Source organism: Mirounga leonina, unplaced genomic scaffold (assembly GCF_011800145.1).
Source record: "Mirounga leonina isolate KUSES-001 unplaced genomic scaffold, KU_Mleo_1.0 Mir_114, whole genome shotgun sequence".
In the NCBI taxonomy this organism is placed as follows: domain Eukaryota; kingdom Metazoa; phylum Chordata; class Mammalia; order Carnivora; family Phocidae; genus Mirounga; species Mirounga leonina.
In genome coordinates this window covers 22,978,036-22,990,830 of record NW_023270265.1, presented here as the reverse complement: position 1 = coordinate 22,990,830, position 12,795 = coordinate 22,978,036, and the positions used below count along the sequence as shown (strand labels likewise).

The 12,795-nt window shown below is 49.3% G+C and overlaps 1 protein-coding gene across 1 annotated transcript in view; it reads left to right on the top strand.

Moving 5' to 3' along the window:
• Nucleotides 1-12,795, top strand: part of TLL2 (tolloid like 2) — a 116,772-nt gene that overhangs the window by 87,841 nt on the left and 16,136 nt on the right. The window contains exons 11-13 of the mRNA XM_035026106.1: nt 7,434-7,550; nt 8,575-8,720; nt 9,185-9,380. Of these exons, the coding sequence (XP_034881997.1) occupies nt 7,434-7,550; nt 8,575-8,720; nt 9,185-9,380 (459 nt within the window). The remainder of the gene's footprint in view (nt 1-7,433; nt 7,551-8,574; nt 8,721-9,184; nt 9,381-12,795) is intronic.

Below are 12,795 nucleotides of genomic sequence, written 5' to 3'. Positions count from 1 at the left end.
CACAAGCAGGGGGAGTGGGAGAGGGAGAAGCAGGCCTCCCGTGGAGCAGGGAGCCTGATGCGGAGCTCGATCCCAGGACCCCTGGGATCATGACCTGAGCTGAAGACAGATGCTTAACGACTGAGCCACCCAGGCGCCCCTAGGTGTCCGATTCTTGATTTCGGCTCAGGTCATGGTCTCGGGGTCATGAGATAGAGCCCTATGTCGGGCTCTGCTCTGGGCGTGGAGTCTGCTCAAGGATTCTCCCTCTCCCTCTGCACCTTCCCCACCCTCTACCCTGTATGCCCTCTCTCTCTCTTAAAAATTTGTTTTATTCTGTTTTTCCTGGTTTAGCTATATTTTCTAATTTTTCTACAATAAGCATGTACCCTTTCTGGGAGATGCACAGTGCATGAACTCATATGTGAAAAGGCAACTTGGACCTTTCAGCGAGAGGCAGTGGGCAGGTGGCATAAGGAGAAAGGTCAGCTCATTCAGGATTGGTCGCCAATCTGCAATCTCCCATGGGTGACCCAAAAAGATGAAAGTATAGAGAACCAATTGCATGGTGTCCTGGGAATGGACATAGGGACTCATTTGGCTCAGGAATAGCAACAGCTGAGCCAGGGAGGGAGGCAGATTAAAAGGAGCCAGATGGAATGGTTTTGGCTGATAGTGGATTGTCCTCATTTTTAGAGCAGTAGTAGGGTGGGCTTCCAGGTTGACAAGTCTAAGCCCTCAGTGAGATCTTTGTCCCTGGCATATCCTCACATGGGCAGAAAAGCCACACCGGTTATGCTGTGAATGGCTGGCTTGGGAGTGAGCTGCTGTTGGGACAGCAGACGAGAGATGGAAACAGGAGGAGAGGAGGAGAGTTAAGCTGGGGAGTTCCGTGGCCAGACCAAGCCTGACTTCAAGTCAGAAGAGATAGGGACAGAGGGTCTGGCTGGACCCGAGGGGGCCTGGCAGATACTAAGCTCTGTATTAGGGTCTCAGCCAGGTCAGCTTTCATTGGGAATAGCACCTAAACCCCTCTGTCCAGAGGACCGTGAGTTTAAATTCCTAGAGGTACAAACAGATAGGAATTTGTGTGCCCTTGCGCTCAAGAAAGCAGCCATGGCAGGCTCTGCGTGGGGGTACCAGGTTACTGCCATCATCAGTGGGGTAGTTCGCCGTCGCGGTAGGCAAGCCAGGCACAGACAGGAGTGTGCACGCTATAGGACAAATGGGTTTGGTTACCTGATGGCAAGGTGGAGGCTGCCTGTCCTGGATTTCTGCTTCCCGTCTCGTGCATGCTAGCAGCGAAGGAGGCATGGCTTTAGAGTTAATACTGACTGGGTGTGGCAAAAAGACGGAGGGCGACATTCTGGGTAGCAGAGGTTCCTGAACCTGGCTGGATATCAGCATCTGCTGGGAAGATGTCTATGAATACAGATCCTTAGGAGACTACCGAATCAGAATCCCCAAGAGCCGGGTCAGGGAATGATCCTGCTTCTCTGTAAATGTATGTGCTTGGGTGCTTGTTAGCACCACATACATAGAAAGGGGACTGCAAGGGTGCTTATCAAACAGCCGAAGCTGGTTACCCCTGAGAAAGGCAACACAGAGGTGCTGGGCAGCTTGGTGGTTTGGTTTGTATACTTCTGGGTCGTCCTACATCTTTCACAAGAATGCATTCAGGTAGTATTTTATAATTAAAAAACTACAAAAGGCTGTGTGGGATGAGTTTCAGTGACAACATGGAATCATGGACCCCTCAACCTGGCAGGGATCTTAGAGTGTTATCTTGATCTAGAGATCTTATCCCCACTTATCCCACACCTTCCCCAGGAAATCATGCTCCTCGAGTGTGGACCCACTCGCTAAGTCCACACAGCTAGCTAGGGGCTGAGATGAGACCAGAACTCAGAGGCCCTGGTCATGGGGAGTGGGGACTGCTGCATCTGAGAAGGGCATCCCCGTAGGATGGTCAGATAAGATGCGTGATTCAGTGTTTATCTGAAATTCCAATGTGACTGGCCTTCCTGTATTTTTGTTTGGGAAATCTGGCAACCCTAACCCCCCCACCCCCCCACCCCCCGCCCTGGAGGAATGCAGTAGCCTCAAAGGGCTCAGGGGAAGCAAGCTCTCCTTTACTGAAGTTCCCTAGAGAGGGCCGAGACACGCTCCTGAGAGTGGGCACAGCCAGAGACATTTCCAGGGATTCCCTTTTCTTGAACTTGAAACAAGAATTTTCTCACCGCAGATCCTGGTGTTTCTGGTTACACTTTCATGGGTGAGTTGGGGCTTTTGCCATTCGTTGTTGTCGGTGACGGTTTGTTTTGTTTGGGTTTTGTGTGAGGTTTTTTTTGGCTCATATTTTACACACTTTTGCAGTGTGTGTGTGTGTGTGTGCTGAGTGTGTCTCAGCCAAGGCATGGCCCAGTGCCTGTAACCGTCATTCTTCGTTTGCAGGAATTCTCCTTTGCCAACTATTTGGCCCTGCTCTGATGTTTCCAAATGCAGTTGTTAGTGCACTTTTGTGTTTGGAACAAGTGTATTGTGTGGGCCGAGCTGGTCCCTGGGAGGGGTCAGTGCCATGAAATCTGCTGGGAGGAGGCAGGTCAATGCCCCTTTGGCAGGAGGGAGAGCGGATTAGGGTGGATTGTGAAAGTATGCATCTTGCTCTGAAAAACTGTGCATTGCATATTTTCCCAGGGCAGTGTGTGAAAATCCAGGCATAATGGACGCATAACTTTTTATGAATGAACCCTTTATGACTCCCCATGGAGCCCACTTGTAGTGTCCTCATCTGCATTTCCTCTTCTTGATATCCTTATTAAACTCCTCCTCCAAAGCCAGGAACCAGATTCGGTTTAGGGATTTGCCACCTTTTCTCTAGTCCAGCTTCTGCCCAGCCTGTTCATTCTCTTGGAAGGGGGCTGTTTGGGACCCACCGTTTCACAAAGTGATTAAAGAGAAATGTAAGTAGAATGAGAATAGTTCACAGCTGGTTAAAGGTATCAAATTGGTTTTTCTATTTCAGGGGTCACTCGTGAGACTGTACCTGAAGTGGGGAGGAACGGGGCGGGGGGGTGGGGTGCGGTGCTACAAAGAGAATTTACCAGTAAACTTAAATACTGTCGTGTTAATTGGATTCCCCTCCCTTATTTCTGCTGGAGGAATTACTCGAACAATGTACTTTTTTATGCAGAACTGTCTTTGGGCATTCTGTAACACTGCCATGCACACAAAAGCCCCTCTCCCCCCATTCCCTGCAGTGGCGGGGGGGAAGTTCAGAAAGACCAGGCCGGCCAATCGGTGTCGCGTGGCCCCACTCCTGGGGCTCCCTGGGCCGGGGCAGTCTCCCAAATGAGCAGAAACGATGGCGGGAGTCAGACAGCCAGATTGGCATCACCACAAGCTCTCCGTATGGTTGGAGGCTTTGATCCTTGTTCCTAAATGTCTGTGTCCAAACCGGGAACAATGTGTACATTCCCAGAGAGCAGGTTTCATATTTGTTCATCCAAAAGCGGACTGTGTCCAGAATCCCACCCCAAACAGAGAAGTTCCTTTTGATGATGGTGGCCGTGGTTAATGAAGTAGGAGGTAAAGTTGATGAGGAAGGTCAAGATCCCAGACTGCAGAGGTTCAAGTCCTGCTTCACTTACAACTTTGAGTGTAACTCAAAAATGCATGTAACTCAACTCAAATTCTTCAATCCTCGGTTTTCTCATAACCTAGATTACTAATAGTACCTAATTCCGGGGGGAGCAGGATGCAGTTAGATCATCTGCGTAAGGTGCTTAGGACAGGGTCATGCTCGCTAACAAAGGGCTTTCGTTAGAACCATTACGGTGGAGATGAGAGTGTTGAGAGAAGAGTCAGGGGACAAAGTAGAGGGTTTTAGTTAAGAGTTACACGGTGATTGGGGGAGAGAAGTTACTTAGAAATAATCTGTAATTTATCCTACCAAGTCTGGCTTTGCAGTAATTCCTCCCTCCTCCAGAGTAGTGAGCAGACCGGGGTTGTCCTATGGTCCAATGGTGATGGTTCATCTCATCTGGTTGGGTTCTTAGGCAGCAAGGCAGGTATAGGAAGTCCCTCTCTTTTTTGGAAACAGTCTCCAGCGGCTGTGACAGCTGGGGTTTTAAAAGGAGAGATTTGGACTTGAAACTTGGTTTGGCTAAGAAGGAATTCCTTTTGTGACCCCACGTTGTTGCAATGCTGTTCAGCAGCCCTGTCTCCTCACTGGTAAGCAATACTTCCCCACGCTTACGTGGTGCTTCCAAGACTTAATTGACACTCATTGGCCATGCCAGAGTAACCATTACTGAAAATTTATAGGCTTCTGATGGATTGTTCCTTGCCAAATTCTTGGCAGAAGTTTCAGCTCATCTAACTTAATGTTAAGCTCACCAAATCCAAAGAGCTGCAGGTGGCCAGAATCGGAAGGAAACAGAAGATTAGCAGCTTCTACCCCATGTCTCCCCAAAGAATGTATCCACAGTTGGCCATCAGGAAATGTCCACAGTGGTCTTTATTCCTCCCCAAACCTCACTCCCCCCATTTCTCAGAAGGGAAAGGAGAGTTATAACTTCAAGTGGTGTTGGCAATAAGGGAGTACCCACTAAATATCTGTTGAATAGACATAAAAAATATTGAGATATAATTCACATATAATACAACTCACCATTTAAAGTAAACAAGTCAACGATTTTTAGTATGTTCACAGAGTTGTGCAACCAACCATCATCATAATCAATTTTAGAACATCTTCATCACCCCAAAAGAAAACACATCCATATTCATTAACAGTCACTCCCCATTTCCCCAATATTAAATGGATTTTTGAGTGACTCTGTAGTCAGTGCTTGAGAGAACCATGACTTCCAGTCCAAATAGACCTTGACTGGTCTGTGTTGTGAACTGATCAGTACAACTCAGCTCATGTCCCACCCCAACCCCATTCCTGTCCTGCCGTGGCTGCCATCTTTAGATGGCATTAGGAATTATAGAGTCAAGGATTACTATACACTGGGAAGGCATGGCCACCGGCCTCTTCCTCTGTAGAAGATCCAAATTTCAGACTTGGATCTGAGTGTCTGAGGAATATACATTTATTTGTATTTTTTCCATAACAGAATTTCAACAGCAATTCTGAGCCCCTTTCTATCAGGTAGTGGGAAGTTAATTTCAGTCAGATTGTGTTTTCTTCCCTTGAGGGGTCCGATAAGGGATATACTTTCTGCCAAGGCATGGTGGCAGGGATGCATCCATATTGCCATCCCAGCTGGCTTTGCTGGATGTTCTCATGCCTGGTCTCCAGCCCTCTGTCTGAGCACAGAATCATAAGTGGCTGCTGGGCCTCTTCTTGTCTCAACTCTAGGCCAGTTCAGATCAGTGCTGAGTCCACATCTCCCTAGAAGACATTCAGTGGGTGATGTCCTGTGGCTCCCCACATCCTCTGGACTATGGGAAAGTAACCTCCATACCCCCTTTGCCTGAAGAACTCTGCATGCCTGTCTCCTGGCCTAATGTCTGGATGAACCATGTCAATGCTCCTATTCTGACCCCAGGTTTATGGGGATCTAAGATCTTGTTGCCCCTTCAGGCTCTGCCCAGTGACTGGGGGCACAGTTCTGTCCTTCTCCCAGATCCTTTTTTTATTTTTTTTTAATTTTTATTATTTTTTAAAGATTTTATTTAAATTCAAGTTAGTTAATGTATTAGTTTCAGGAATAGAATTCAGTGATTCATCACTTGCATGTAACACCCAGTGCTCATTCCATCAAGTGCCCTCCTTCATGCCCATCACCCATTTACCCCATCCCCCCCACCCACCTCCCCTCCAGCAGCCCTCAGTTTGTTCCCTATAGTTAAAGTCTCTTAATGGTTTGCCTCCCTCTCTGTTTTTATCTTATTTTATTTTTCCTTCCATTCCGCTATGTTCATCTGCTTTGTTTCTTAAAAATTCCACATGTGAGTGAAATCATATATGGTATTTGTCTATCTCTGACTGACTTATTTTGCTTAGCATAATACCCTCTAGTTCCATCCACATCATTGCAAATGGCAAGATTTCATTCTTCTTGATGGCTGAGTAATGTCTGTCCGTGGACATCTGGGCTCTTTCCATAGTTTGGCTATTGTGGACATTGCTGCTATAAACATTGGGATGCAGGAGCCCCTTCAAATAATTATTTTTGTATCCTTTGGATAAATACCTAGTAAAGCAATTGCTGGATTGTAGGGTAACTCTATTTTTAACTTTTTGAGGAACCTCCATACTGTTTTCCAGAGTGGCTGCACCACCTTGCATTCCCACCAACAGTGTAAGGAGGTTCCCCTTTCTCCACATCCTTGCTGACATCTGTTGCTTCCTGACTTGTTAATTTCAACCATTCTGACTGGTGTGAGGTGGTATCTCATTGTGGTTTTGATTTGTATTTCCCTGATGCCCAGGGATGTTGAGCATTTTTTCATGTATCTGTTGGCCATTTGTATGTCTTCTTTGGAGAAATGTCTGTTCATGTCTTCGACCCATTTCTTGACTGGATTATTTGTTTTTTGGGTGTTGAGTTTGATAAGTTCTTTAGATATTTTGGGTACTAGCCCTTTATCAGCTATGTCATGAAAATATCTTCTCCCATTCTGTAGGTTGCCTTTTAGTTTTATTGATTTTTTTCCTTTGCTGTGCAGAAGCTTTTTATCTTGATGAAGTCCCAGTAGTCCATTTTTGCTTTTGTGTCCTTCTTCCAGATCCTTAAACCCATTCAGGGTCTCTATCATCCTTTTCCATCAAGGGTCATAGCTCAGGGTGGGACAGCATATGGGGTCCTTCTAGACGGTCCATGGTCCCCTCTCTAATCCTCTCTCTCCCTGGGTCCGTCACTCATCTGTCCTAGCAATCTTTCTAAGACTACAAGGGTGAAAATGGAAGAATGTGCTCTCACTCATTGAGTCCTCTTTCAAACGTTTGTAATTGTGACTAGGCTTGTGAAATTCAAGAGCCTAGAAGATTTGATTTTTTTGTCATATGTTCTCTGGCATCCCGTTTCTGAGGCAAGGAAAGCAGAATGTCTTCCCAAAGGCATGCCGCACCCCCAAAAAGGGCACGTATGTAGTAGGAAATACCGAGGGAGGAAATGTTCATCGTGGCCTCAGACCGTTACCCCCCACGCCCGCAGCACCCGTACCCGACCCACGTGGCAGAGGAGGGGGTGCCCGGGCTTACTCTGGGTACTTTAGTGACTGGAGTCTGGAATGCTCTTGAAGCCGGCCTGGAAGAGACACACAGGCTGCGTGACTGCCTCCTTCCGTCCTTTGTTCTTGTATGCGCGACAGGATGGGTCGCCACGGCCAAGGTTCCTGCTCACCTGGAGCGCCACTGAAGAAACGCCGCTTCCTGTGGGTCTGTAATGAGTCTCTTGTTGCTGGCTGCGGCAGCCTGACCAGTCTTTTCCACTTCCCAGGTAGGTTTTGCGGCGATGAAGTGCCGGAGCCCCTCACCTCCACGGACAGCCGGCTCTGGGTGGAGTTCAGGAGCAGCAGTGGCATCTTGGGCAGGGGTTTCTTCGCGGTGTACGAAGGTGTGTTCACGAGGACAGAAGCCCCCCGGGGAGCCCTTGATGTGCCCTGACCTTCACATGCAGCGCCCCCCAGGCATGCGTGGAAGCTGCCAGAGCCAGGAGGGTGGGGGTACCCCCCACAGGGGCTGGGCTGAGGCGTTCCCCCCCCCGGGGCCCCTTCCTCCGCACTCTGGAAGCAGAGGGGGCCAGCTGTGCCTCCTTCAGGACAGGTGTCGTCTACCTGTCACCACCCCGCTGAACTCCATTCCAGTGCAGCTGCGTGGGGGGGCCTGTCCGGGATTGAGAACCCCGAGCCCGGGAGAGCAGCCTCCGAAGAGCTGTGTGAGCCTGAGCAAAGGACCTAACCTCTCTGGGCCTCTGTTTGTTTCATTGATGAAAAGAGGACTTTGGGCAACATCAGGATATTTACAACTACATTTCTTGAAAGGGCCTCCGAGGACATTTCTTGAAAGGGCCTCCGAGGCCACCTTGGTGGTTGAGTTGAGGAAATAAATAAGTCTGGGCTCCAGGCAACTGCCCCCAGGGCATTTCTGCTAAAGTTTGTTCCACGTATTGGGTAAATTATAATTTTGGAGAGGCCAAGATTTTGTTTTTATAAAAGAAATAACCTGTGTGTGTGTGTACGTACGCACACACACGTGCGTCCCCCTGTGTCAGCGGTCCCCTACCCTCTACGTTAGAATCACTTGGGGAACTCACTGCTATTGGAGCTCCCCCAGACCCCACGCCTCAGAACTTGTAGGGCTGTGACCCCTGCTTCCACAGCTTGGAACATTCCCCAGGTGATCGTGATGCACAGCAAAGGTGGAGAACCGCTGCCTTACCTGGCTATTTTCTTTATATGAAAAAAATCCAGAGTTGCAAACAGATGAAATTGTGCCTTTCCGGAGGCACAGTCTCAGTTGGATGGAGATGAAAATGTTGCCACGTGGAGTCACCTAGTGGTGATAAGGGTGGCCACTCATTTCCTTCCTAAGGTCTGACCGGGGACCCCATTCCTCTTCTCCTGGCTCTCTTTCTAAAGCTACGTGTGGGGGAGACATTAACAAAGATGCTGGTCAGATTCAATCTCCCAACTACCCGGATGACTACAGACCTTCCAAGGAATGTGTTTGGAGGATTACGGTTTCGGAAGGGTTTCACGTGGGGCTTACCTTCCAAGCTTTCGAGGTGAGTACTGCTCGGGTTTTCTTCCCGAGAATGAAGTAAATGTCAACTCTGCTAGACACTCTGCTCCATAAAGATGGGTTTCCATTTTGTGGGTTGCAAACAGGAACCTAAGAGACCATTTCAAGCTCACGGTGCATTGTACCTGGACATTTGGCATCAAAATCTTGGCCAACTTTGAAATTGCGTCCACCTCCTTTCTGACCACCGCCCAGGGGAACTGAAAGTCTAGGAGGGGATCCCAGGAAGTTGTGCAGAACAGTTCTTCCCTGTGTATCGTCTCTTAGTCTGCACAGTTTGGTTCTTCCTGGGCTTCCACAAGTAGGGGACAGCTTGGAGAGCCCAGGACACGCTTGGGTCCTTCTGCCTCCTGGTCAGATTTTTGAGAGTGTTATTTAAGTTCCCTTCTTACGTGAAAAAACAGGACCATCCGTCATCTTCCACGTTGCCTCTGTTTCTCTGTTTAGATCGAAAGGCATGACAGCTGCGCATACGACTACCTGGAAATCCGCGACGGCCCCACGGAAGAGAGCGCCCTGATTGGCCATTTTTGTGGCTACGAGAAGCCGGAAGATGTGAAATCCAGTTCCAACAGAATGTGGATGAAGTTTGTGTCCGACGGCTCTATCAATAAAGCGGGCTTTGCAGCCAATTTTTTCAAGGGTATGAATTAGCAGTTTGTTTCCATTTTTAGTCACAGGAAGAGGTATTGCTACCCCGGCTTAAGAATCACAAAACCCATATGGAACCTTAGCATCAAACAAGGCTCCCTGCGGGGAGAAGGCAGTGACCCATTTTCAAGCTGCCCCTAGCCGAGTTCACCACTGACTCAGGAGCAGGCAGGGCCTGGGCTGCTACAGGGCAGAAAGTTCTGCCACTGCACTTGGAAACTAGATTTAATAAGTTTACCAGGTCAAGTTAGTAAACCTCAGGGAAACTGAGCATTGATAATAAATATTCGTGTAGTCACTCTCATTAACTGAGCACCTGCTCTGTGTCAGGAACTGTGCAAAGTACTTGCTGGACATGATGTCACTTAATTCCCAAAATAACCCTATGCATTGGGTTTGGATCACGTTTGATTAGGGTTGAGAAGAGTTGCTTGGGAGTCACCCAGATAGTTAAGTGACAGATCAAGAATCCAAGTGCAGTCTGACTCCTAAGCCCAAACTCTTTCTACAGCGTTGCCTCGCATTCCCTGATGTGGGCCGGAGAGGCAGCCTCCCTCTTCAGCTGCTGACGCACCAGCTCCCGGCCTTCAAGTCTCCCCTTGAGGGGGGTGGGGGTGGGGAGGAGAGCGAGAGGTGCTCAGGGAACAAGCTTCCATGTGGTCTTGGGGGCCTGCTGTGTTGCAGAGTCTTGAAAGCGACCCAGAATGGCATGGGAAGCCCGCATTCCTGGCCCCAGCAGAAGGGGCTACTCAGGACTCCTCTGTCGGAGCAGGTCTCTCCTCTCAGGCTCTGGAAGCCCCTCAGACCACACTGTAAAAGGGAGGCCTGGATAGTCCCAAGCGCGTTGTGATCGGGCGCCCGGCAGCGCACCAGCACCCACCGAATGGTGTTAGCTAATCCACATCTGAGGTCTCGGTCAGTGGCACCACTCACGTCCAGGGAGAAGCCGCTTTCCCCTCTTTTCCTCTTCTCCAAGGACTCCTGGCTGTGTCAGCCCAGAAACCCTGGTCCCTCTCTTACTCCCACTCTCTGCATCTGCCCTCTGTAGCCCTTTCTCACAGGTTCTACATAAGTGCATGGGTGTCAGAGGAAACCCTCTCAAGCCGTGAGCCTGAGCAGGCAGCTCTTCGCCCTTACCGACACTTCAGGTTTCCTCTCTGTAAAACGAGGGGAAGAAATCTGCCCATTTTACCTGACCTGTCGTGAAGCCCCACCGAAATGTTGGCTGTAGAGACACTTTATAAGCTGGGGAGTGCACCACAGATGTGTGATGTGTGGGGTTCTTCTTTGGTCTCGTGGCGTCTGGAAGAGTGAAACCCAAGCAGGAACAGAACAAGAATCATAATTCTGTGGATAATTGGAGGAAAAAATTGAGTCAATTCTTTCCCAAGTGAAAAAGCCAGGCCGCAGCAAGTGTATTTCAAATGCAGGTCAGCTTGTGGTTGAGATGCCTGGAAATTCACAGTCTGCGCCCTGCCCCGGCCCAGACCACATGTGACCCAGCAGCAGCCACGCTCGCTGGGTGGCCTGAAGCAAGTGACCCAAGTTCTCTGAACCCCAAATCATCCACTTCTAGAAATGACATATGAGGCTATAGCAGGGCTGTCGGGAGAAAATGAAACCGTGTCAGCAAATGCACACTGTCTAATGGTTAGTCCCATGAACTGTCTTTGCTAAAGAAGGAGTCTTTGAGGTGGTTATCGTTATCTCTGGCAAAAAAGGAAGTGACGATTTCTCCTTGCTATCACAAAAGGTTGCTATCAGTTTCTTGTGGCTGGTGTAACAAACTACCACCAACGTGGAGGCTTAGAACAACAGAACTTTCTCATCTTCCAGTTCTGGAGGTCAGATTTCCTTGCCTTTTCCCACATCTGGAGGAGGCCCCCACATTTCTTGGCTCGGGTGCCCCTCCGTCTTCAAGCCAGCTCTGGACAGTTGAGTCTTTCTCCTGCTGTGTCACACGTCTGCTTCCACGGCTGCATCTCTTTCTCTGCCCCTGACTGTCCTCCTCCCTCTCTCAGGCATAAGGACCTGTGTGGTGACATGGGGCCCACCCACAGAACGCAGGATAATCTCCTATTTCAAGATCCTTAATTTAATTGCATTTGCAAAGTCCTTTTTGCCAAGTAAGCTAACGGATTCACAAGTTCCAGGGACTGAGATGTGGATGGCTCCAGGAGGCCAGATTTTGCTTCCCACTTGTCACGAATGATTGGAAGGATTTATTCTAATTCTGTCCTCCTCCTCTGACGTCCACCCTCCGCTCTGCAAATTAGGCGTTGGGGAGTTAGTAACCCAGTGGCACCAACCCACCCACACCTCATTCCTGGTGCTGCTTCTAATGGTGATGCATGTTTTTGAGAGGACCGGCCAAAGCTGGAGATCAGGGTTACCAGATTAAAGAAAAAAAAGGGATGCCCAGTTAAGTTTGAATGTAAGATGAAGAATGATCTTTTAGTATAAGCATGTCCCAAACATTGCACACGTGGCTAAGAAATGATAAGAAATGTTCATCTTCAATTCAAATTTAGTTGAGCCCCCTGCGTGTTTTGGCGAGGCCAGGCGAGGCCAGGCGAGGCCAGGCGAGGCCGCGGACAGGCGTGCATCCCTCTGTGAAGCTAGGCTGGCGTGTAAGGCACCGACTGGCTGGCTCTGGGTATCCACGACAACCAGCTGCGTTTGCAGTTGGAAGATAGCATCTTCTCCTTCTGCCACAGTCAGCATTCATTCAGCAGTCATCAAGCCATGTGTCAGGTGCTGTGCTAGGCGCTGGGGACACAGGAAGGCACAGTCACTGTCCTCAAGAGCTCAGGCTGGTGAGAGAGGACTAAGGCAAACGGGCGGTGGCCGGGCCGCTGACGTGTGGACCTCGGAGGCACTCAACCTTGGGGGAGGGCACTGTGCCCATCCTCACACTTCAAGGGCATTTCAGTTCTCAGCTTGCAAACTTCTCTTTAGATGCCCATGAAGGTGTTAACCAAGACCCATCTACACTAACTTAATGCACAGGCCCAGCTTGGCGTCTCTTTTATGTCAGTGAGCTTGACCCTGAATCCTAGAAGAGGAACCAGGACTGGTGGAAGCCTTGGGGGGCCTCTTAGAGGGAAGAAAAAGGACTCTACTGAGTGTGCCAGAACCCACGTGAGTGATCTCACTTTCTCTTCAGAACCACCCCATGGTCCGCATTAGTATCACCCTCCTTTCACAGTTGAGGAAATCGAAGTTCTGAGGGGGCAGAGCCGAACAGACCCAGGATCTGCAGGGCCCCCCAGTGCATTCTTCCCGCTACAGAGACGTGCAAGTCACCGGCAAGTCAAGCGAGGGGCGTTCAATTTTTCATTAGTGTTTGTGGTTTGATTCTGAAACTTGTCACCTTTCTGCCCTCTGGGTCCCATGGGGACATGGGG